Source organism: Mauremys mutica, chromosome 26 (assembly GCF_020497125.1).
Source record: "Mauremys mutica isolate MM-2020 ecotype Southern chromosome 26, ASM2049712v1, whole genome shotgun sequence".
In the NCBI taxonomy this organism is placed as follows: Eukaryota; Metazoa; Chordata; order Testudines; family Geoemydidae; genus Mauremys; species Mauremys mutica.
In genome coordinates this window covers 14,938,020-14,962,952 of record NC_059097.1, presented here as the reverse complement: position 1 = coordinate 14,962,952, position 24,933 = coordinate 14,938,020, and the positions used below count along the sequence as shown (strand labels likewise).

Genomic DNA, 24,933 nt, shown 5'->3' with positions numbered 1-24,933 from the left:
TCCCCGGTCTCGCTTTCCCTTGAGTGTTCTGGTGAGATGTGGACCAAAACTGATCCCTTCCTCTCTCCTCTGGGGAAGGGTTTGGGGAAAATCAGCTCCTGAGAGGTTTGATCTCTCCCACACATATTTTGGTTTGTTCATCCCTTTTTCCATTCCTCTCTCTGAGATTTCCTTTCTTTCTTGCACAGGGAGTGATCTATGCCTGGATTCGCTCTGTCTCCCATCAGGTGATGGGATGGTGAGTGAGAATGAGAAGGAGAAACCCCAGCAGGAAGACGCTGAGCAAGTAGAACCACATGGAACGTTATCAGGAAGATCCAAAGGGAATGTGTCCGGGCGTTTTGCACTCCCAGAAAAAGCAAAAGCCTGTGAGACGCAGCAGATGCCAGATGCAAACTTCAGTAGCCACTCAGACCTTATAACCCGCGACAGAATCCACTTGGAAGGGAGACGCTACACATGCCATGAGTGCGGGAAAAGCTTCAATCAGAGCTCAGACCTTCTCTTACATCGTAGAACCCACACAGGAGAGACGCCCTACACGTGCTCTGAGTGCGGGACAAGCTTTAAGCGCAGCTCTGACCTGAGCGCACATGGGAGAATCCACACGGGTGAGAAACCTTATGGATGCGCTGAGTGCGGGAAAAGCTTTAGTCACCGTTCAAACCTTATCTCACATCAGAGAATCCACACAGGAGAGAAGCCCTACACATGCGCTGAGTGCGGGAAAAGCTTCAGTCAGCGTTCAAACCTTATCACACATCGTAGAACCCACACAGGAGAGAAGCCCTACACATGCGCTGAGTGTGGGAAAAGCTTTAAGCAGAGCTTTGACCTGAGCGCACATAGGAGAATCCACACGGGTGAGAAACCTTATGGATGCTCTGAGTGCGGGAAAAGCTTCAGTCAGTGTTCACACCTTATCACACATCTTAGAATCCACACAGGAGAGACGCCCTACACGTGCTCTGAGTGCGGGAAAAGCTTTAATCACAGCTCTGCCCTGAGCGCACATAGGAGAATCCACACGGGTGAGAAACCTTATGGATGCGCTGAGTGCGGGAAAAGCTTTAGTCAGCGTTCAAACCTTATCTCACATCAGAGAATCCACAGAGGAGTGAAGCCCTACACGTGCTCTGAGTGCGGGAAAAGCTTTAATCAGAGCTCTGCCCTGAGCGCACATCGGAGAATCCACACGGGTGAGAAACCTTATGGATGCGCTGAGTGCGGGAAAAGCTTTAGTCACCGTTCAAACCTTATCTCACATCAGAGAATCCACACAGGAGAGGCGCCCTACACGTGCTCTGAGTGCGGGAAAAGCTTTAGTCAGCGTTCAAACCTTATCTCACATCAGAGAATCCACAGAGGAGTGAAGCCCTACACGTGCTCTGAGTGTGGGAAAAGCTTTAATCAGAGCTCTGCCCTGAGCGCACATCGGAGAATCCACACGGGTGAGAAACCTTATGGATGCGCTGAGTGCGGGAAAAGCTTTAGTCACCGTTCAAACCTTATCTCACATCAGAGAATCCACACAGGAGAGGTGCCCTACACGTGCTCTGAGTGCGGGAAAAGCTTTAAGGACAGCTCTGCCCTGAGCGCACATAGGAGAATCCACACGGGTGAGAACACTTATGTATGTGCTGAGTGCGGGAAAAGCTTCAGTCAGCGTTCACACCTTATCACACATCGTAGAACCCACACAGGAGAGATGCCCTACACATGCTCTGAGTGTGGGAAAAGCTTTAAGCAGAGCTTTGACCTGAGCAGACATCAGGGAATCCACACGGGTGAGAAACCTTATGGATGCTCTGAGTGCGGGAAAAGCTTCAGTCGGCGCTCACACCTTATCACACATCGTAGAATCCACACAGGAGAGATGCCCTACACATGCTCTCAGTGCGGGAAAAGCTTTAAGAACAGCTCTGCCCTGAGCGCACATAGGAGAATTCACACGGGTGAGAAACCTTATGGATGCGCTGAGTGCGGGAAAAGCTTTAGTCAGTGTTCAAACCTTATCTCACATCAGAGAATCCACATTTGCTAATTCCCACATAGTGATCTGTGCACCATCTTCACTGTGGTCTCTCAGCTCCCCCAGATGAGTTGCCTGCTTCTGCCTTTTGCAGCTCACCCTTCTTTGGGGTCAGTCCTGTGATCTTTCCTATCAACTCCTTTCCTTCTGAGTCGTAGGAGTGTGTGTCCCTCCAGCCAGGAATGTTCATCAGCTCCAGGTGGGGGAGAGGTTTGATTCCCAACAAGCTATACTGAGGCAAAAACTACCTGTGCCCGACATCCTCTACGGCTGCACATGGCGTTGGCTGCTCAAGTTAGTGATCTTGGGGTAAAAAGACAATTATAGTTGTAGAGCAGATGCAGCCCAGGTGCAGGGGTTGGCATTAGCTTTCCCCGTGACCTGACCTAAACAAACCCTGAGCTTCACGGTTATACTGTTCCCCCATTTCAGAGCAATTGTTAGTCATCAAGTTCCCCCTTTGGAAAGCAATTGTTCCATTCCCAGTTGCTCTGCTGTTGCTTCAGGTTGTGCTGCAGAGCAGATATTTTTACTACTGTTTTCATCACTTAAAATATACTGAACTATAACGAAGAGCAGGAACAGGGCAGGGCTAGGGGAAAATGTCATGTCACCCTCTGTAACAGCAGAGGAAGATAGGGTAAGTCAGAGGGATTACCGTATTCCCCATCACCATCCCAGTCCCCCTGTTGTTCAGTTGGTTAGGTCAATATTTGTTCTAAAGGGCTGGGAGGAGGATTCTCTAGTAAATGACTTGGAACTAAGCAAAATGCCCCGACATTGGGCTCCCAAAGCAGTTGTGGCCCAGGCCCTGCAGGAGGTCGCCCCTGAAGAGATCTCCTTCCTAATCAGCTGCATGTTGCCTATTATTTGGGAAATGCAATCCCTGTCTAGGCAAGGATGGGAAAATGGAAGTGACATTTCCCTTCACCTCCCCCCCAGGAGATGCTGCAAATGTGTAGAAAATGAAATCCCTGTTGAATGTGATATAGCTACCTATTTTTAATAGAGACCTGACATTTGGTGTCTTACAGGGATTCTAAGCTGCACCTGAATTTATTCCCTAATTTAAATTTGTGGCACCAGATTAAAGACATAAAAGATCATAGTTGGGGGAGTTGTACCTCACTATCGCTACTGATCTGTTGTGCGGTTGCTGAAGAATTCTACACCAGAGAAGTGTCAAATTACTCCAAATAACATCAAAGGTGTGACAAGAACTCAGGTAGAAGTTGCAGGTAGTGGTGGTTGATTTTCACCCCAGAGATGGGAGCTGCGGTGACCTGTGGCCCAGGTAAACTATCTTTAGAACCTGCTCCCTAGTTAAGTGGCATTGGTCACACTCCTGGAGGACGCCATGATTAAATTGGGCACAACCATCTTTTACCATTTGGATCCAAAGTTTCATGAAGCACAGAGAGAAACAGCTGATTGCTTCAGAGCCATTCCATGCCCACGGGTCCCAATCTGGCTGCCTTGTTGGACAAGAAGCACTTCCATGCTGGGCAAACCATGGTAGCCAATGAGGGAATGTATCAGATTCCAAGTTCAGACTGCAGGATACATGAATGCGGAGTCCAGAGTCTGTGGTTTGGTGTCTTAGTTTTGCTCTAGCGTCTGATGCATTTGTATCGCTTCTCCTCCTGCTGCTACTGTGAAGGATTAGCAAGTGTGAAAATAGAGCACAGGTGGTTTTTCTCATGATGCAGCCTTCCCACGTCGTGCGAGAGCCCTTCCACCCACACTTCTGGGAGAAGCCCCAGGGAGAAATGAACTCACAGAAATGGAAGGCTCCTAGGTTATTGTAGAATGTGTCTTCACACAAAGCTGACTGGGTGGAAATGGGAATTAAGAGAAAACTGCCCTATGGGTTTATATGTTGTAATTGTTGAATAAGTTGGTACCAGCGACAATGATATGAAACATGAAGTTAATTAGTATCACGGAAGGGGCTGATGATGTGCTAACTTTCAGTGTTACAACATAATTCAGGTTTTCTTCTCGTTCTCTCCCTGCCCCCTCCTACTATACAGGAAATGGAGGCTAATCCTGAAATTAAACCCTCACTCCAAAGGAATTAGAGTGGGGGAACAGGTGAGAGAAATAGCATGTGTGAGAATAGAGACCCAGGATAGACTGTAATTATTTCTATTTCAAATGGAGTTTATCTTGATAAATTGTAAATCTTCTGTTAAGAGGAAAATTACTTGAGACAGGATGTGTAACCTTTTACCCAGTTAGAGGGTAACAGCCACAGAGTTCTCCAGGTCTCTTGTTTGCAAAGCAAAGATGTCACATGAGGCAGGAGATGTCAAAATCTACAATGGTGATGGATGTGTGATGGGAGCTTTTCTGGGTTGGTTTTTCGGTTTGGTTTGGTTTCTTAATTTAATTTAAATTTTGCAACCAGTTATTTTTATAGATGCTGATGCCCCTGTTCCGTTCGAGCCCAGCTGTGTAACCCTCAGGTCTGGCTCTGGCATCCTCCCCAAAACTGGCCTTGTTTTTCTTTCATGTTTGATATCTTTGGGGTTCACACATCCACACTACATGCGGTTCACAGCAACAGATACTTTGAGAAAGTGATGTGTAACTTGTTTGTCCCTGTGTATAAGAATGCACCCCTGGGGCGGTGTCTTTGTCTGGCCTAGGGGGCAGTGGAGAGTCCCGCCACTGACTGAGCCGGTCTATTGTCGGGGGCGCAAACTGATAATGTGTCCTGTAGAGTCTGCAGGGAACTATTACCGTGCTTCGTTTGACAATAAACCTGGCCAGGTGCCTTTGTGCCTTGCTGACTGTTATCAACATAAACCACACCAGTGGCATCTGACAACAGGGTGAAATTTGTCATTATGGTCAACGATTTTCATTTCCCTTCCCTGGGGGCAGAGATGGGGTTGGAGCTACCGCAGGCTGGGATGTAGAGCTCATGTCCCCAGGGCCGGCTCCAGCTTTTTTGCCGCCCCAAGTAGGGAACTGGGAAAAAAAAATAAAGCCGATTGGCAGCACTTCAGCAGCAGCTAAAACGTGCCGCTTCATTCTTCGGCGGTAATTCGGCGGCGGGTCCTTCGGTCCCTCTCTTCCTCTTCAGTGACAGCTCAGAGGGGAAGAGAGGGACTGAGAGACCCGCCACCGAAGACCCGGACCTACCGCCCCTTTCCATTGGCCGCCCCAAGCAGCTGCTTCCTTCGCTGGTGCCTGGAGCCAGCCCTGCATGTCCCCATCTATTAGTTACTCTAGGAACTTGTCTCTGCTCACAGGCTGCCTCCAGCCTGTCTGGCCAGCTGCTGAGCTCTGTGGGGGTGAGTCCCTTGGCATCAGTGGCACCTGGGAGAAACCCTCCTGCCAGATGCATTGGTGGTATAGTGGTGAGCAGAGCTCCCTTCCAAGCAGTTGATCCGGGTTCGATTCCTGGCCAATGCCGGGATGTGCCCTTTTCTTGGCCGGGAATTGGTTTAATTTCAGTCCCGTTGTATCAGTTTATCAGTGGAACGGCAGAATGAATGTCCCACATCCCAGCAGGTCATTCAACACCCAGTGGAGGAAGAAAGGGGCGGGACTATACAGTGAGCTGCTGGAGTCATCCTGGCATTACAATGTTTGGTTTATTTTTTTAAATGTTTCCTTTACCTCCCTCTCCATTTTGGACTCAGAGCCTTTAAGGGCAGAAGGGACCATCGTGATCATCTGGCTCAACCTCCTGCACCCCGTCCAGAAACGTATCAAGCTCAGTCTTGAAGCCAGTTTGGGTTTTTGCCCCACTGCTCCCGTTGGGAGGCTGTTCCAGAACTTCACTCCTCTGGTGGTTAGAAACCTTCACCTAATTTCAAGGTTAAGCTTCTTGATGGCCAGTTTATATCCATTAGTTCATTACTAGTGGGGGCCTGAGATAGTGTGGGGGAGGGAGAAAGCCTGGAGAACTGACCGTGGGAGCCAGAGAGATTCCCTGGTCCCCAACCACCCGTCTCTGGGAGGAACCAGTTGGAACTGCCCTTGGGAAGCTGCCGCTAATAACTCAGGTGTGAAAACATTATTCCGTTGGAATCAGATTAAAGCCTCCTCACACCCGGTGTCATGGTCATTGACCTGGCTCATTCCTGGGATGTTCCCAGCCACAGCAATGCAGTGAGTGGAACCAAATCCCTTTCCAGAGCCCAGGCGCACACACAAATCCTGGGGCTTTTCGTTCCTAGGCTGCTGGCGCCATCGTGTGGCCATTTGGTTTCACTCCTTTCTGTTAAAACTTTTAGCTTTCTGCACATCCAAGGAATGCATCTGACGAAGTGGGTATTCACCCACGAAAGCTCATGCTCCAATACATCTGTTAGTCTATAAGGTGCCACAGGACTCTTTGCTGCCTGGACAGAAATTGTAATTCCCTGGGAGAGATTCGGGAGCGTTTCTCTGTTTTGTGTTGTTAAGGACTGAAATGTTCCCCGGGTTCCTCGGTCCCAACCTGCCTCACGTTCTACTGCCCATGCAGCCCCATCCCAGCCCTCAGCCCCCAGTCGATGCTGATCCCCTCAGCCCCATCTGTGCAGGGGATGAACCCTGTCACTGCGCATTGCCTAGTTCCCCTAACTCTGAGGGACTTCAGCTGCTCCGTGTCCCCGGGGACCCTCCACACCACTCCCCTGCTTACCACGGTTCAGATATTGCAGTGGCATGAGTATGCTTCTCAGCACCTGCCTCTCACTTTAGAGGCCCCACATTAATAACCATTTTCAATATGAACTTACTGCGGGTTTTATCGCAATATCTGGGTGGGGGGAACCTGTTAAAAATATTCATAAAACTCCTTTCCCAAAATTGTCCCAGGGCTCTTGATATCCTGTGTATCGGCACTGAACGGCCATTGAGCCTGTAGCTGATTGTGGTATAAACATCTTAGGGTTCCCCAGCTAGATAAGATCCCATCAATACATAAATGTCAGGGAGCCCTGCCTGAAAGCAGTGACAATCTTAGAACAGTTCATGGGCAGAATTATTACACTAAAGCAGATGGGCAAAGCATGTGCCCTGCCACTGCGCTCCCTCCCCACCAATACAGCTAATGCCATAAGGCCCTGGGGGAGAGGGGCTCCAGGCCTCCTCTTGGTGGCAGGAGTGGTTTGGGGCTTCAAGCGCTTCCACATTGTCCTCTGGTGGCTGGGGCTGGGGTGGAAGGTGGGAAGGGATGGAAGAGGGTGGGGCTGCAGCAGAAAGGGTGGGGCTTTGGCATCACTAGCCCCTGCTTAGCCAGTAGGGTTCAGTTTAGGGCAGTGGGGCCTGCCTCCTAGGGGGGCACAGGGGGACATTCATGGGGGCAGCTCAGTGCCCAAGGCAGCCCCCATGGAGAGCAGGGAGGGAGCACCACTCTGCCCCCAGGCTCCTGGCCCCGCCTTGACCCTCCTTACCCCCTCCACATCCCTCTCTGCTGCAAGCCACGGTCCCGGTCCCACCCCCAGCCCCCGTTCTCGACTGTGGCTGCCGAGGGGCCGCGGACACAGATAAGAGGGGACAGTGTGAAAAGTTTGGGGACCACTGGTTTAGGGTGATGCCCTCAAATCACGTCTATGCAGCCCATTAAAAGCTATTCCTCACCCACCTAGCCCCTCAAGCAGGCCGGACTAGGTATGTTGGGTGGCCATTTGGTTTCACTCCTTTCTGTTAGAACCTTTAGCTTTCTGCGAAGAAATGTTAATTCCCTGGGAGAGACTCGGGAGCGTTTCTCTGTTTTGTGGTGTTAAGGATTGAAATGTTCCCCGGTTCCTGGTCCCCTGTGCTGCCCTTGACTCATCCAGGAAGGAGAACAACATTTCATTGCACACGTGTGATTTGTAACCCAGCACCAGCCAAAACTGCTCCGTTTGGCACAGCCGCCCCACCCTGCTGCGGAGCTGGGCGGAGCAGGGGGGTCTGTGCAAACACAGTCTGTTCCTGACGTCTTCCCCCAGCTCCTCACTAGATGTGAGTGGGGGAGCTCACTCAGACCCTGCTTCCGCTTAGTATTTAAAAACTCCTTATTGGCCCTACCTCTGCTGGCCTTGGATTTCTCCTCCCGTCCCTTCCCTGACAGCTCAGGTGAGGTGGCTGAGTGGTTACGGTGATGCTGCTCATCCATTGTGCTCTGCCCGCGTGGGTTCAAATCCCATCCTCATCGGAGACCTTCAGTCTTCTCTCTTCCTGTACAAACAACCCTCTTCCCCCTTTGGTACAATCACAGACCAAACCATGTTGCTTCCTGCCAACAAAAACCATCCCAGGAACTCAGATCCCCCCTGCTTAAAATACAAGGTCTAAACACCAGATTTCTAAAAGAATTTGCTAGTCCTGGATTTCTTAGTTTTTATCTCCAAAGGGAACATCCTCCTCATGTCCCCCAAACACCCGGGACCTCCACAAATCATTAAAATGCCCCCGTCCTCCTCCTGTCTCCTGCCTTCCGCACCCCCCATCCCGTCTCCCCTCGGTCCCATCTCATCTCCCCCCTGTCCCGTCTCCCCCCTTCTCCTCCCATCTCCCCCAGTCCTATGTCCCGCCCCCCATCTCCACCCCTCCGGGTCCCATCTCCTCCCTTCCTCTCCCCCATCTCCACACCCCGCCCCCCCGTCCCAGCTCATTCCCCCCCCACGGTTCTTCCCCCCCCGGCTGGGGTCTCTGAGCTCGGTCCCTGCAGGCTCCGGCCCAGGGGCTGCCCCTCCCCCCGGGCAGGGTGGGGCTAATGACGGGCCCCGCCCCCAGCGCAGGCCCCGCGGGAGGGGGAGGGGCAGGTCCCACGTGGGGCGGACACGCTCCAGCCGGGGGGGGAGGGGCCGGGCCCAGTTCGCCCCCTGCCCGGGGGGGCCCCGCGCTGCCCACGGCCAGAGCGGGGCGGGGCCAGGAGCGACAGGAGGGGCCCGGACCGGGGGGAGGAAGGGGGGGCAGCGCCGCCTCACAGACCCCCGGCGCGCGCCGCGCTCCAACGGCCCTAACGGCCGGACCCGTCACGTGACTCCTCCTCCGGCCCCCCACTGGGTGCGTCACGGTAAGAGCCCCCTTGTCAGACTGTTCCCGAGCTGACCTGCCTTAGCTCTGGGGACACCCACACGGATCTGAGTGGTGAGCAGCTCTGGAGAGAGGAGACCCCAGTGAGTGGCAGCTGGGTAAAGAGACTGAAGTGCGCAGGAGAAACATTGATGTGCCCGAGGTCTCCCAGGCTGTCCCTGACCGAGCTAGAAATAGAGCCCAGTTCTAGGGCTGTTTTGGGCACTGAAGGTCTCTGCCACCCTGGTGTTTCAGGCGCTGGTGCAAACCCTTAGGACAGACAGAATTTACACTAGTGCGCTCTGATTGGCACTGGTGCACCATGTCCCAGTTTGAAGGCTTGCGGGGGGACGGGGACACTGACTTCTCCTGACCCAGGACACCCACCCCCGGCTGTGTGCAGGGACCGCAGCTGAGCTGCCCTGCCCAGACAGCCTGGGCAAACCACCTCTTCCTGCAGCCGAATACAGTGGGGTCTGGGGGCCTTTCCAAGCTGCGGGTGATGGGACTCTGGAGTTACCGGGGTCTGTTCCTGGCTCTGTCCCTGACCTGCTTGGTGACCTGGGGGAAGTCCCAGCCCCTCTGTGTTTTCCTCCTCCTCATTGTCTGCTTGGATTGTGATCTCTGTGGGGCAAGGACTGTCACTCTCTGTCTGGGCCGTGCCCAGCAGAATGCAGGTGCTGATTTCAGTCAGGGTCTCTGCCAGAGCCGGGCCGGAAGCTGGGGCGAGGCGGGGGGTCCCGGTGCGGCCTCCGTAGCGATGGGGGGGGGGGGAGCCGGGAAACCCCCGGGGGGGGCGGTGAGTGTGTGTCTGTGTCTTGCGCCTGCCCCTCCCCCACTGCTGACTCCTCCCCCCCTTCAAACTGCCCCCCCGGCTCCCTGCGGCCCGTGTGCAGGGGGGGAACCGTCACTGCCCGGGTGCGCCGGAGAGTCCCGTAAAATCCCCTCCCCCCCGGGCCCCTCTCACACCGCCCCTCCCCCCCGTCACAGCCACTGACCCCCCACCCCGCCCGCTGGGAGGGAGAACAGAGTCGTGGGAGGGGAGGAGAAGGGGGGAGTAGATAATTCTGGGGTGCCAGGACATGGGGAGGGTGTGTGCAGGGTTAGAGCTAAGAAGCAGCAGGGAGGGAGGAGGTTGTGAGAGACGAGGAGGGAACACAAGAAGCTCCCAAGGTGCCGGGAGGTGGTGCCGGCTGAGAGTAATGGGAAGAAGGGGAGGGGAGTGTGGGGGAAGGGCACCCGGGAAGTGGGCTGGGTGGGTCAGTGGGAGGGAGGAGAGGTTTGGGGATCTAGAGCTTGGGGGGGGATCCCAGACCTTTAACCCCGAATCCCTGCCCAAGCCTTGTTGCTTTAGAGCCTCCACTCCAGTTTTATATCTGTTCAGTTTCACTTCATTATACATTTTTTCCCCAAATATTATTATTTTAACTCTTGACCTCCCTCTCCCACACATTTCCCCCCCCCCCCCCCAAATAACTTCCCCATCTGTGGCAACTGATCCTGAGGTCTTGCTGCATCCTCCCTCCCAGAGCAGGGCCCCTTCCCAGGCACAAACGGGCATTTTGTTGATGATGTCACAGGCTGGTAGTGTAGCCTATACAATTTTTACACCTATAAGATTACGTATTGCGAAGCCATTCACACCAGTCGGGCTTATCTTGATACGCCGATACTGTCTGTTCCCCACTGTTCCCTGCCCAGCTCTGATGCCGTGGAGCCTTGCCTGTGTCCCTGTTCCCTTTTCCCGTTTCCCCCCCTTAACAAACATTTAACATTGATGTGGCCTCATCTGGAGTACTGTGTCCAGTTTTGGGCCCCGCACTACAAGAAGGATGTGGAAAAATTGGAGAGAGTCCCAGGGAGGGCAACAAAAATGCTTAGGGGGCTGGAGCACATGACTGATGAGGAGAGGCTGAGGGAACTGGGATTGTTTAGCCTGCAGAAGAGAAGAATGAGGGGGGATTTGATAGCTGCTTTCAACTACCTGACGGGGGGGGTCCCAAAGAGGATGGATCTAGACTGTTCTCAGTGGTGGCAGATGACAGAACAAGGAGCAATGGTCTCAAGTTGCAGTGCGGGAGGTCTAGGTTGGATATTAGGAAACACTATTTCACTAGGAGGGTGGTGAAGCACTGGAATGGGTTCCCTAGGGAGGTGGTGGAATCTCCACCCTTAGAGGTTTTTAAGGTCCGGCTTGACAAAGCCCTGGCAGGGATGATTTAGTGGGGGATTGGTCCTGCTTTGAGCAAGGGGTTGGACTAGATACCTCCTGAGGTCCCTTCCAACCCTGAGATTCTATGATTCATAGAATCTATGATTCTATGATTCCAATTTATCTTCTCTCTCCTGTTTGACTCAGTTTATATAGTAATATTCTCAGCTATACCTTAGCCAATCATTTAACTAACCAATTCTAACATATTGTAACATAATTCTCTAACCAATTATATCCCACTATCCTAATTAACTTACACCTAGGAAAATTAATTATACAACAGACCGAAACAATTAGAGAACCAGACTGATTAACAAGGTAAAAGTGGTTGCCATAAAGATAAAACAATACAGAAATAAGTGTTTCACAACCACAACCATTGATAAGGGATTTATTGCCAGACAGTGTAGCCTGATTTGGAGTGTGTTAGTAATGTTGATTTAATTTATCCACTTAATGTATTTTTATTTATTTATTTTTAATTAATTGATTATATTAAAATAATTATGGATATTAATTAGTATGGGTTTAGGCTCTCCTATTTGTTTGATCAGAAGAATAGTGAAAAGTGCAAGGTCATGCATTTAGGGATTAATAACAAGAATTTTGGTTATAAATTGGGGACACATCAGTTGGAAGTAACAGAAGAGGAGAAGGACCTCGGAGTATTGGTTGATCACAGGATGACTATGAGCTGTTAAAAAGGCTATTGCGGTCTTGGGATGCATTAGGCGAGGTATTTCCAGTAAAGATAAGGAGGTGTTAGTATCGTTATACAAGGCACTGGTGAGACCTCATCTGGAATACTGTGTGCAGTTCTGGTCTCCCATGTTTAAGAAGGATGAATTCAAACTGGAACAGGTACAGAGAAGGGCTGCTAGGATGATCCAAGGAATGGAAAACCTGTCTTATGAAAGGAGACTCAAAGAGCTTGGCTTGTTTAGCCTAACCAAAAGAAGGCTGAGGGGGGATATGATTGCTCTTTATAAATATATCAGAGCGATAAATATCAGGGAGGGAGAGGAATTATTTAAGCTTAGTACCAATGTGGACACAAGAACAAATGGATATAAACTGGACACTAGGAAGTTTAGACTTGAAATTAGATTAAGGTTTCTAATCATCAGAGGAGTGAAGTTCTGGAACAGCCTTCCAAGGGGAGTAGTGGGGGCAAAAGACATATATCTGGCTTCAAGACTAAACTTGATAAGTTTATGGAGGGGATGGTATGATTGGATAGCCTAATCTTGGCAATTAATAGATCCCAATTAATTGATCCCTGGTAAATATGCCCAATGGCCTGTGATGGGATGTTAAATGGGTTGGGATCTGAGTTACTACAGAGAATTCTTTCCTGGGTGCTGGCTGGTGAGTTTTGCCCACATGCTCAGGGTTTAACTGATCACCATATTTGGGGTCGGGAAGGAATTTTCCTTCAGGGCAGATTGGCAGAGGCCCTGGAGGTTTTTCACCTTCCTCTGCAGCATGGGGCACGGGTCACTGGCTGGAGGATTCTCTGCACCTTGAGGTCTTTAAACCACGATTTGAGGACTTCAATAACTCAGACATAGGTTAGGGGTTTGATACAGGAGTGGGTGGGTGAGATTCTGTGGCCTGCGTTGTGCAGGGGGTCAGACTAGATGATCATAATGGTCCCTTCTGACCTTAATGTCTATGAGTATGAGAAGATAAAAGTTCGTCCTGAATCAGGGCTTCACAGATGTTATAAAAGGACCTTCGGGGGTCAGACAGGAAGCTCACACTGAGACAGATACAGTCATAAAGACCTTTTATTAAAATCAATGAAATAGTGAGCAGGTGGTAAAACAGTTACAATTACAGAGTTGCAATTGTACTAGTGTTATTCAAGAGATACATATGATAATACAATATTATGTGCGGCAAACTTTGGTTAATACTCACACTCTGTTTTAATAACCTGGTGTTGGAAGATACAGGGCCCCGTCTCTGGTGGTTCCGGCTTCACACCTCTAGCAGAGGAAGCTAATGCAGAGCTGTTAAAGCTGGTTACTCTCTAACTTAACTCAATAAACCTTAAACTGAAATAAAACGTAGGGAAACCAAGCGTAGCCGAGTCCCCTTAAAACGTAAAGTTTGAAAAGAAACAAAGTCCGGTCGATTAATAGTTAATAGGTGTCGTAGATGGGTGGCATCGTTACGTTGTTGAAGATGGGGACAATGAGGAGTAGATAGGTGGGTAGCTTGCCTCTAAAATGGAGAGATGAATCGCTTTTTTATAGGGCATTGGTTGTAAATCCTTCCTCCTATGCCCAAATTTCATCCTTCCCCCACAGAAATGTGAGGGTACCCTCACCCCCATAGGCTAGTATGTCTGTGCGTATGGATGACAGGTATGTGCACTCTTGTGGGATCCTTGTTACGTGTGTGGGTACAACTTTGAAAAATCCCCTTTGCCATCCTGCATTGTCTACTGAGTTAGGCAAAAATCTCTAGACATCTGGTGAGTGTTTTAGCTATTTGGGTCATCTTTACTTTTCTGGGTAAAGGGTCCCAATATAGATCTGCTAACTTTGCCTTAGCTTAACATACCGGGTTTTAGCCTGTAGGTCTCTTGATTACAGCTAAACTTATTTTTAATATAAATCTGTAAACCTATTACATCAAATACTCAAATTTATAAGAAAAGATATATCTATGCAAGCAAGCAGATTAAACCTTAGGGCTACAACAGGATGCTATCCAACTAAGTTTTCTTTAACCATCTTAAGATCTGTTTCTTTATCTGGTGGTGATGGGCACTATCAGGACAGGATCATCTTCCTAACAGCCCAATAGCACCTTATTTCAGTGTGACTGGTTTGGGGTGTGAGGATGTGACCCTTCGCTTCCCAGCTTATGGCTGCCCCTGCTGCTTAGCCTAAGAACAAGGCCTCAGACTATCCTAGTGCGAGAAGGCCCAGACACAGGCAGACTGTGATTTTGAGTCTTTGTTTTTATATCCCTGTAACTAGCTAAGTGAAAAAATACACCTAAGTTCTTAAAGTATCGGCTTTACAGGCAGGCCTGAATATCTCTATTCTAACAGTGGGTTCTACCCCTTCCCCCATTCTGTGTCTGTCTTGTCTATTTAGATTGTAAATTCTTCAGGGCCTGGGCCATCTACTATTCTCTGTTTGTACTTTGCCTAGCACAATGGGGACCCACTGTTAGTTGGCCCTGAGGCACCAAGGAAGCTGGCCTTGGTATTTTACTGCTTAAAAATGAGCAGGGATTACAACCATGGACTATTCTTTGTGACAAGTATCCCACAAATTCCACTGACCTCCCTTGTTTTCTTTGCCTGGAGTAGGGTTTCCAATTTCCAAACCTGATGTGATCTCGCAGCTGGAACGAGGGGAAGAGCCGTGGGTCCCGGACCTCCAGGCCTCTGAGAAAGAAGTGCTCCCGAGAGCTGCCTGCACAGGTGAGGACTTGGTTAAACCAACTCAACAACTGTTTAGGAATGCGGGAAACATTTGGGATGCCCTACAAAGACCCTGTGAGCTCTCCAAGCTCAGGATTGTTCCTTGCAGATGTGGAATCATTATGGCAGATGTCACTCATGGCTTCCCTCCTATTCTGACTGACAACTTGCAGCAGGTTCCTCCCCAATCTTGCTTTCCCTTGAGTGTTCTGGTGAGATGTGGACCAAAACTGATCCCTTCCTCTCTCCTCTGGAGAAGGGTTTGGGGAAAATCAGCTCCTGATAGGTTTGGTCTCTCCCACACATATTTTGGTTTGTTCATCCCTTTTTCCACTCCTCTCTCTGAGATTTCCTTTCTTTCCGGCACAGGGAGTGACCTATGTCTGGATTCTCTCTGTCTCCCATCAGGTGATGGGATGGTGAGTGAGAATGAGAAGGAGAAACCCCAGCAGGAAGACGCTGAGCAAGTAGAACCACGTGGAACGTTATCAGGAAGATCCAAAGGGAATGTTTCCGTGAGTTGTGCACTCACAGAAAAGGCCAAAGCCTGTGAGACTCAGCAGATGCCAGATGAAAACTTCAGTAGCCACTCAGACCTTATAACCCGCGACAGAATCCACTTGGAAGGGAGACGCTACACATGCCATGAGTGTGGGAAAAGCTTCCATTGGAGCTCACGCCTTATCACACATCAGAGACTCCACACAGGAGAGACGCCCTACACGTGCTCCGAGTGCGGGAAAAGCTTTAGTTATCGTTCAACCCTTATCACACATCAGAGAATCCACACAGGAGAGAAGCCCTACATGTGCTCTGAGTGTGGGAAAAGCTTTAAGCGCAGCTCTGACCTGAGCGCACATCGGAGAATCCACACGGGTAAGAAACCTTATGGATGCGCTGAGTGCGGGAAAAGCTTTAGTCACCATTCACACCTTATCAGACATCAGAGAATCCACACAGGAGAGAAGCCCTACACATGCGCTGAGTGCGGGAAAAGCTTTAATCAGAACTCTGCCCTGAGCACACATAGGAGAATCCACACAGGAGAGACGCCCTACACATGCGCTGAGTGCGGGAAAAGCTTTAATCAGAACTCTGCCCTGAGCACACATAGGAGAATCCACACAGGAGAGACGCCCTTCACATGCTCTGAGTGCGGGAAAAGCTTTAAGCACAGCTCCGTCCTGAGCACACATCGGAGAATCCACGTGGGTGAGAAAACTTATGGATGCGCTGAGTGTGGGAAAAGCTTCGGTCAGCGTTCAGACCTTATCAGACATCAGAGAATCCACACAGGAGAGATGCCCTACAAGTGCTCCGAGTGCGGGAAAAGCTTTAAGCACAGCTCTGCCCTGAGCGCACATAGGAGAATCCACACGGGTGAGAAACCTTATGGATGCGCTGAGTGCGGGAAAAGCTTCAAAAAGAGCTCACACCTTATTAGACATCGCAAAATCCACATTGGAGAACTGCTACAAATGCCTTGATTAGGGCTGGAAAAAGATTTTTTTTTAATAATCACATTTGCTAATTCCCACATAGTGATCTGTGCACCATCTTCACTGTGGTCTCTCAGCTCCACCAGATGAGTTGCCTGCTTCTGCCTTTTGCAGCTCACCCTTCTTTGGGGTCAGTCCTGTGATCTTTTCTATCAACTGTTTTCCTTTTGAGTCACAGGAGTGTGTGTCCCTCCTGCCAGGAATGTTCATCAGCTCCAGGTGGGAGAGAGGTTTGATTCCCAACAAGCTACACTGAGGCAAAAACTACCTGTGCCTGACATCCTCTAGGGCTGCGCATGGCGTTGGCTGCTCAAGTGAGTGATCTTCGGGTAAAAAGACAATTATAGTTGTAGAGCAGATGCAGCCCAGGTGCAGGGGTTGGCATTAGCTTTCCCCGTGACCTGACCTAAACAAACCCTGAGCATCACGGTTATACTGTTCCCCCATTTCAAAGCAATTGTTAGTCATCAAGTTCCCCCTTTGGAAACCAATTGTTCCATTCCCAGTTGCTCTGCTGTTGCTTCAGGTTGTGCTACAGAGCAGATATTTTTACTACCATTTCCATCACTTAAAATATATTGAACTATAACGAAGAGCAGGAACAGGGCAGGGCTAGGGGAAAATGTCATGTCACCCTCTGTAACAGCAGAGGAAGATAGGGTAAGTCAGAGGAATTCCCTTATTCCCCATCACCATCCCAGTCCCCCTGTTGTTCAGTTGGTTAGGTCAATATTTTTTCTAAAGGGCTGGGAAGAGGATTCGCTAGTAAATGACTTGGAACTAAGCAAAATGCCCAGGCATTGGGCTCCCAAAGCAGTTGTGGCCCAGGCCCTGCACGAGGTGGCTCCTGAAGAGATCTCCTTCCTCATTAGCTGCATGTTGCCTATTATTTGCGAAATGCAATCCCTGTCTAGGCAAGGATGGGAAAATGGAAGTGACATTTCCCTTCACCTCCCCCCCCAGGAGATGCTGCAAATGTGTAGAAAATGAAATCCATGTTGAATGTGATATAACTGCAGAAAGATACCTAATAGAGAACTAACATTTGGTGTTTTACAGGGATTCTAAGTCGCACCTGAATTTAGTCCCTAATTTAAATCTGTGCCACCAGATTAAAGAAATAAAAGGGCACAGTAGGGGGAGTTGTACCTCACTATCGCCACTGATCTGTTGTGCGGTTGGTGAAGAATTCTACGCCAGAGAAGTGTCAAATTACTCCAAGTAACGTCAAAGGTGTGACAAGAACTCAGGTAGAAGTTGCAGGTAGTGGTGGTTGATTTTCACCCCAGAGATGGGAGCTGCTGTGACCTGTGGCCCAGGTAAACTATCTTTAGAACCTGCTCCCTAGTTAAGTGCCATTGGCCACACTCCTGGAGGACGCCATGACTAAATTGGGCACAGTTGTTTTTTACCTTTGGATCCAAAGTTTCATGAAGCACAGAGAGAATCATAGAAGATTAGGGTTGGAAGAGACATTAGGAAGGTATCTAGTCCAACCCCCTGCTCAAAGCAGGACCAATCCCAACTAAATCATCCCAGCCAGGGCTTTGTCAAGCCGGGCCTTAAAACCCTCTAAGGGTGGAGATTCCACCACCTCCCTAGGGAACCCATTCCAGTGCTTCACCACCCTCCTAGGGAAATAGTGTTTCCCAATATCTAACCTAGACCTCCCCGCCTGCAACTTGAGACCATTGCTCCTTGTTCTGTCATCTGCCACCACTGAGAACAACTGAACTCCATCCTCTTTGGAACCCCCCTTCAGGCAGTTGAAGGCTGCTATCAAATCCCCCCTCACTCTTCTCTTCTGCAGACTAAACAAGTCCAGTTCCTTCAGCCTCTCCTAGTAAGTTATGTGCCCCCGATCATTTCTGTTGCCCTCTGCTGGACTCTCTCCAACTTTTCCACATCCTTTATGTAGTGGGGGCCCCGAAACTGGACGCAATACTCCAGATGTGGTTTCACCAGTGCCAAATAGAGGGGAATAATCACTTCCCTCAATCTGCTGGCAATGCCCCTACTAATGCAGCCCAATATGTTGTTAGCCTTCTTGGCAATTAGGGCACCCAGCTGACTCATATCCAGGTTCTCATCCACTCTAATCCCCAGGTCCTTTTCTGCAGAACTGCTGCTTAGCCAGTCAGTCCCCAACCTGTAGCGGCACATGGGATTCTTCCGTCCTAAGTGCAGGACTCTGCACTTGTCCCTTGGTGAACCTCATCAGGTTTCTTTTGGCCCAATCCTCTAATTTGTCTAGGTCACTCTGGACCCTATCCCTACCCTCCAGCGTAGCTACCTCTCCCCCTATCTTAGTGTCATCCACGAACTTGCTGAGGGTGCAATCTATCCCATCATCCAGATCATTAATAAATATGTTGAACAAAAAAAGCGGCCCCAGGACCGACCCCTTGCGCACTCCACTTGATACCGGCTGCCAGCTAGACGTTGAGACTTTAATCACTACCCATTGAGCCTGACAATCTATCCAGCTTTCTATCCACCTTATAGTCCATTCATCCAGCCCATACTTCTTTAACTTCCTGGCAAGAATACTGTTGGAGACGGTATCAAAAGCTTTGCTAAAGTCAAGGTATATCACATCCGCTGCTTTTCCCATATCCGCGGAGCCAGTTATCTCATCATAGAAGGCAATCAAGTTGGTCAGGCATGACTTGCCCTTGGTGAATCCATGTTTACTGTTCCTGATCACCTTCCTCTTTCCAAGTGCTTCAAAATGATTTCCTTGAGGGACTTGCTCCATGATTTTTCCAGGGACTGAGGTGAGGCTGATCGGTTCCTACAGCAAAAAAACTTTAGGACCAGACTTCAAAGAGAAACTGCTGAGCTCCAGTTCATCTGCAAATTTAACACCATCAGCTTAGGACTAAACAAAGACTGTGAATGGCTTGCCAATTACAGAACCAGTTTCTCCTCCCTTGGTTTTCACACCTCAGCTGCTGGAACAGGGCCTCATCCTCCCTGATTGATCTAACCTTGTTATCTCTAGCTTGCTTCTTGCTTGCTTATATATACACACCTGCCCCTGGAAATTTCCACTGCTTGCATCCGAAGAAGTGGGTATTCACCCACGAAAGCTCATGCTGCAAAACGTCTGTTAGTCTATAAGGTGCCACAGGATTCTTTGCTAATTCCTTCGGTTCTCCTCCTTCCCTTTTTTAAAGATGGGCACTATATTTGCCTTTTTCCGGTCATCTGGGACCTCCCCTGATTGCCACGAGTTTTCAGAGATAATGGCCAATGGCTCTGCAATCACATCAGCCAATTCCTTCAGCATCCTCAGATGTATTAAATCTGGACCCATGCACTTGTGCATGTACAGCTTTTCTAAATAGTCCTTGTGACGTTATTGTATAAAGGTTGTTGTGTAAGGAGAGGTTATGGGTTGCTGGTTATGATTATGCTGTGTATATGTGTGTATCATTTTTTTAGTTGAAGTTATGAATATTGGCTCTATACTGTCTGTATTTCAAACTTATGCTGTGCTTCTGGGTCACACCCCAGACAAGTTGGTGTCAGCTCTGCCTAGCCTGCTTGATGGCCCGTTAAGGACCATCTGCTATACAATTGACACATTGGAGAAGGCAGATACACCTTGTGACTCAGCAAAGTATGCAGGGACTGGCCCATGTGACTCCAAACTCCATTTTGCTGTAATGTTCCACAGTAAGGACAAAGAGGTGTCCTTATACCTGGAAGAGACTATAAAAGGCAGCTGCCTCATCTCCATCTCCATCTTGTCCTGCTTCATACCTCTGGAGGGACTTTGCTACAAATGGAAGCTCTGAACAAAGAACTGAATGACCCATCCCAGAGGGGGATGTACTCCAGAGACTTGATTTGAACTTGCAATTTATTCTATCACTGCTACAAGCCTGAACTAAGAACTTTGCCATCACTGTATGTAATTGATTCCATTTAACCAATTCTAGCTCTCATCTCTACCTTTTTCCTTTTTATAAATAAACTTTTAAGTTTTAGATCTCAAAGGATTGACAACAGCGTGATTTGTGGGTAAGATCTGATGTGTATATTGACCTGGGTCTGGGACTTGGTCCTTTGGGATCAGGAGAACCTCTTTTCTTTTACTGGGGTGTTGGTTTTCATAACCATTCGTCCCCATAACAAGTGGCACTGGTGGTGATACTGGGAGACTGGAGTGTCTAAGGGAATTGCTTGTGTGACTCGTGGTTAGCCAGTGGGGTGAAACCAAAGTCCTCTTGGTCTGGCTGGTTTGGTTTGCCTTGGTATGCAAAGGAACCCCAGCCTTGGGCTGTGACTACCCTGCTTTAAGCAATTTGTTCTGAATTGATACTCTCAGTTGGGTCCCGCCAGAGCCAGCATTGTTACAGTCCTTAACCTGTTCTTTCACCGCCAAGGGCTGCTCACCTCCTCCCCATGCTGTGCTGCCCAGTGCAGCAGTCTGGGAGCTGACTTTGTCTGTGAAGACTGAGGCAAAAAAAGCATCGAGTACTTCAGCTTTTTCCGCGTTATCTGTCACTAGGTTGCCTCCCTCATTCATTAAGGGTCCCACACTTTCCCTGACCTTTTTCTTGTTGCTAACATACCTGTAGAAACCCTTCTTGTTACCCTTCACATCCCTTGCTAGCTGCAACTCCAATCATGCCTTGGCCTTCCTGATGACACCCCTGCATGCTCGAGCAATATTTTTATACTCCTCCCTAGTCATCTGACCACGTTTCCACTTCTTGTAAGCTTCTTTTTTGAGTTTAAGCTCACGGAAGATTTCGCTGTTAAGCCAAGCTGGTCACATGACATATTTGCTAGTCTTTCTGCACGTCGGGATGGTTTGTTCCTGTGCCCCTAATAAGGCTTCTTTAAAATACAGCCAGCTCTCCTGGACTCCTTTCCCCCTCATCTTAGCCTCACAGGGGATCCTGCCCATCAGTTGCCACCTACTTCTACTTCCCCTACCAATTTTTCCCTGTTTGTGAGCAGCAGATGAAGAGGAGACAGGCTCCTGCTTGGTTCCTCCAGTAGTTGCACCAGGAAATTGTCCCCAACACTCTCCAAAAACTGCCCGGATTGTCTGTGCACCGCTGTATGGCTCTCCCAGCAGATGTACGGTTGACTGAAGTGCCCCATGAGAACCCGGGCCTGTGATCTGGAAACTTCTGTTTAGTTGTCTGAAGAAAGCGTCGTCCACCTCATGCTCCTGGTCTGGTGGTCTATAGTGCACACCCACACCATGACATCACCCTTGTTGCTCTCACTTCTAAACTTAACCCAAAGACTCTCAACAGGCTTTTCTCCAGGTTCATACCGGAGCTCTGAGCAGTCATACCGTGCAACTCCTCCATCTTTCCTCCCCGTCTGTCCTTCCTGAACAGTTTATACCCCTCCATGACATGTGAACTGCCCCACCAAGTCTCTGTTATTCCAATCACATCATAGTTCTTTGACTCTGCGAGGACTTCCAATTCTTCCTGCTTATTTCCCAGGTTTCTTGCGTTGGTTTACATGCATCTAAGATAACTAGCCAATTGAATCAGCCAGTATGAATCAGGAGGCCCCCCCATTGCATCCTCCTCCTTGTGTTTCCTCCCAGTATCCCACTTCCCCACTTACCTCAGGGCTTAGGTCACCATCCCCTGGTGAACCTCACTAGGTTAACAACCCTGTCTGCGAAGATACTCTTCCCTCTCTTCATTAGGTGGATCCCATCTCTTCCTAGCAGTCCTTCTTCCCAGAACAACATCCCATGGTTGAGGAATCCAAAGCCCTCTCTCTGACGCCACCTGCATAATCATGCATTTACCTCCACAGTTCGATAGTTCCTACCTGGGACTTTTTTTTCAAAAGGGAGGATGGACGAGAACATGACTTGTGCCTCAAACTCCTTTATGCTTCTTCTCAGAGCCACGTAGTCTGCAGTGACCCACTCAAGGGCATTCTTGGCAGTATCACTGGTGCCCACATGGAGAAGTAGGAAGGGCTAGCGGTCCGAGGGCTCGATCAGTCTTGGCAGACACTCCGTCACATCCTGAATTCTAGCTCCAGGCAAGCAGCACACTGCTCGAGTCTCTCGGTCTGGCCAGCAGATGGATAACTCTGACCCCCTTAGGGAAGAGTCCCCAACCACCACCACCACCCGTCTCCTCCTCTTGGGAGTGGTGGTCATGGAACCCCCATCCCTAGGACAATGCATCTCACGTCTTCTGGTCAATGCAGTCTCCTTCTGATCCCTAGATTGCTCTTCCAAATCATTCTCCACAGTAGAGCCTGTGCAGAGAGCCTGAGAACGGTTTCTTAACTCTATCTGCATCGGGGGTACATGGGTTCTCCTCATTCTTCTTCTGGAGGTCACATGGTGCCAGTTTCTTCCCCGTTCTGTGCTGCCCTCTCTGATTCTTCGGCATGTTGTGCCTCCAGAACCAAACGCTGACTTCTGTGCAGAAAGTCTTCATTTTCTCTGCTGCAACGCAAGGTTGATACTTGTGTCTCTAATCCTTTAACCTAATATGGAGACCAGTTTGCACTTTGTACAGACAAAGTCGCTTCTGTACTCTGGGAGAAAGACAAACATGGCACATCCTGGGCCGGTCACAACAGCTGATCGCTCACCATCCATGTCTTCCTTCTAAAAGCATCCTCAGATGTTGTATTTACTTCTCACAGAAGCCTGAAAGGCAAAAACCCTCTGTGGGAACTCCCCCAGGCAAACTGCCAGGCAACAGCTGAATCCTTCAGAGCCATTCCATGCCTATGGGTCCCAATCTGGCTGCCTTGTTGGACAAGAAGCACTTCCATGCTGGCAAATGATGGTAGCCAATGAGGGAATGTATCAGATTCCAAGTTCAGACTGCAGGATACATGAATGCGGAGTCTGTGGTTTGGTGTCTTAGTTTTGCTATTAAGTCTAATGCATTTGTATCACTTCTCCACCTTCTGCTACTTTGAAAGATTAGAAAGTGTGAAAATAGAGCACAGGTGGTTTTTTTCTCATGATGCAGCCTTCCCACGTCGTGTGAGACCCCTTCCCCCCACACTTCTGGGAGAAGCCCCAGGGAGAAATGAACTCCCAGAAATGGAAGCTCCTAGGTTATTGTATCAAGTATCAGAGGGGTAGCCGTGTTAGTCTGGTTCTGTAGAAGCAGCAAAGAATCCTGTGGCACCTTATAGACTAACAGACGTTTTGCAGCATGAGCTTTCGTGGGTGAATACCCACTTCTTCGGACTTGCATCCGAAGAAGTGGGTATTCACCCACGAAAGCTCATGCTGCAAAACGTCTGTTAGTGTATAAGGTTCCACAGGATTCTTTGCTGCTTCTAGGTTATTGTAGAATGTGTCTTCACACAAAGCTCACTGGGTGGAAATGGGAATTAAGAGAAAACTGCCCTATGGGTTTATATGTTGTAATTGTTGAATAAGTTGGTACCAGCGACAATGAAATTAAACATGAAGTTAATTAGTATCACGGAAGAGGCTGATTACGTTATAACTTTCAGTGTTAAAATATAATTCAGGTTTTCTTCTCATTCTCTCCCTGCCTCCTCCTACTATACAGGAAATGGAGGCTAATCCTGAAATTAAACCCTCACTCCAAAGGAATTAGAGTGGGGGAATAGGTGAGAGAAATAGCATGTGTGAGAATAGAGACCCAGGATAGACTGCAATTATTTCTATTTCAAATGGAATTGATTTTGATAAATTTGAAATCTTGTGTTAAAAGGAAAATTACTTGAGACAGGATGTGTAACCTTTTACCCAGTTAGGAGGTAACAACCACAGACTTCTCCAGGTCTCTTGTTTGCAAAGCAAAGATGTCACATCAGGCAGGAGATGTCAAAATCTACAATGGTGATGGATGTGTGATGGGAGCTTTTCTGGGTTGTTGTTTTTTCAGGGGTTGGTTTTTTAAGGTCATTTTTGTTCTGTTTTTGCAACCAGTTATGTTTATAGAGGCCAAGGCCCCTGTTCCGTTTGAGCCCAGCTGTGTAACCCTCAGGCCTGGCTCTGGAAACCTCCCCAAAACTGGCCTTGTGTGTTTCTTTCATGTTTGATATCTTTGGGGTTCACACATCCGCACTACATGCGGAGTGTGGAAGAGTCAGGGCCCTGCACCGTCCACTTCCTGGAGTTCACCGTGACTCCGCCAGCCAGTGACACAGAAGGTTTATTAGATGACAGGAGCCCAGACCCAAACAGGGCCTGTAGGTACAGGAAACCGGACCCCTCAGTCAGGTCCATCTTAGGGGGATGGGGAGCCCAGACCTCCCTCCATTTCCCCAGCCAGCTCCAAAACGGAAACCCCCTCCAGCCGTCTCCTCCAGCCTTTGTCCAGTTTCCTGGGCAGAAGGTGTCACCTGCCCCAACCCCCTCCTGGGCTCAGGTTATGTGCTCAGGTAACGTCCCTCCAGCGAAGTCACACGCTCATATCCCACCACCGTCTAGTATTAATGCAGACAGTAAACTAGTGAAACTCCCATGCAACATCACCAGGCCCACCCTCCCCCGTCACACCTCTCCCCGCTTCGAGACTGAACTGAGCGGGGTCACTCTGCCCAGTGACCTGGGGAAGTGCAGGGCCCTCCTCTCCAGGACAACATCCCAATCCCCAGTCTGAGAACCCCTGGACTAGAGAAAATGGTGGCGTCTGTCATATGAAATCTTCAAATCATGATCTGAGGCCTTCAGGGGTCAGCCAGAGGTTACAGGCAGAAGTGGGTGGGTGAGGGTCTGTCGCCTGTGATGTGCGGG

At 49.4% G+C, this 24,933-nt stretch overlaps 1 protein-coding gene across 1 annotated transcript in view; it reads left to right on the top strand.

The window, feature by feature from the left end:
• LOC123356631 overlaps positions 1–24,933 on the top strand; it is an 871,996-nt gene that overhangs the window by 792,240 nt on the left and 54,823 nt on the right. The window contains 2 exon segments of the mRNA XM_044999988.1: positions 460–2,001; positions 15,359–16,168. Of these exon segments, the coding sequence (XP_044855923.1) occupies positions 460–2,001; positions 15,359–16,168 (2,352 nt within the window).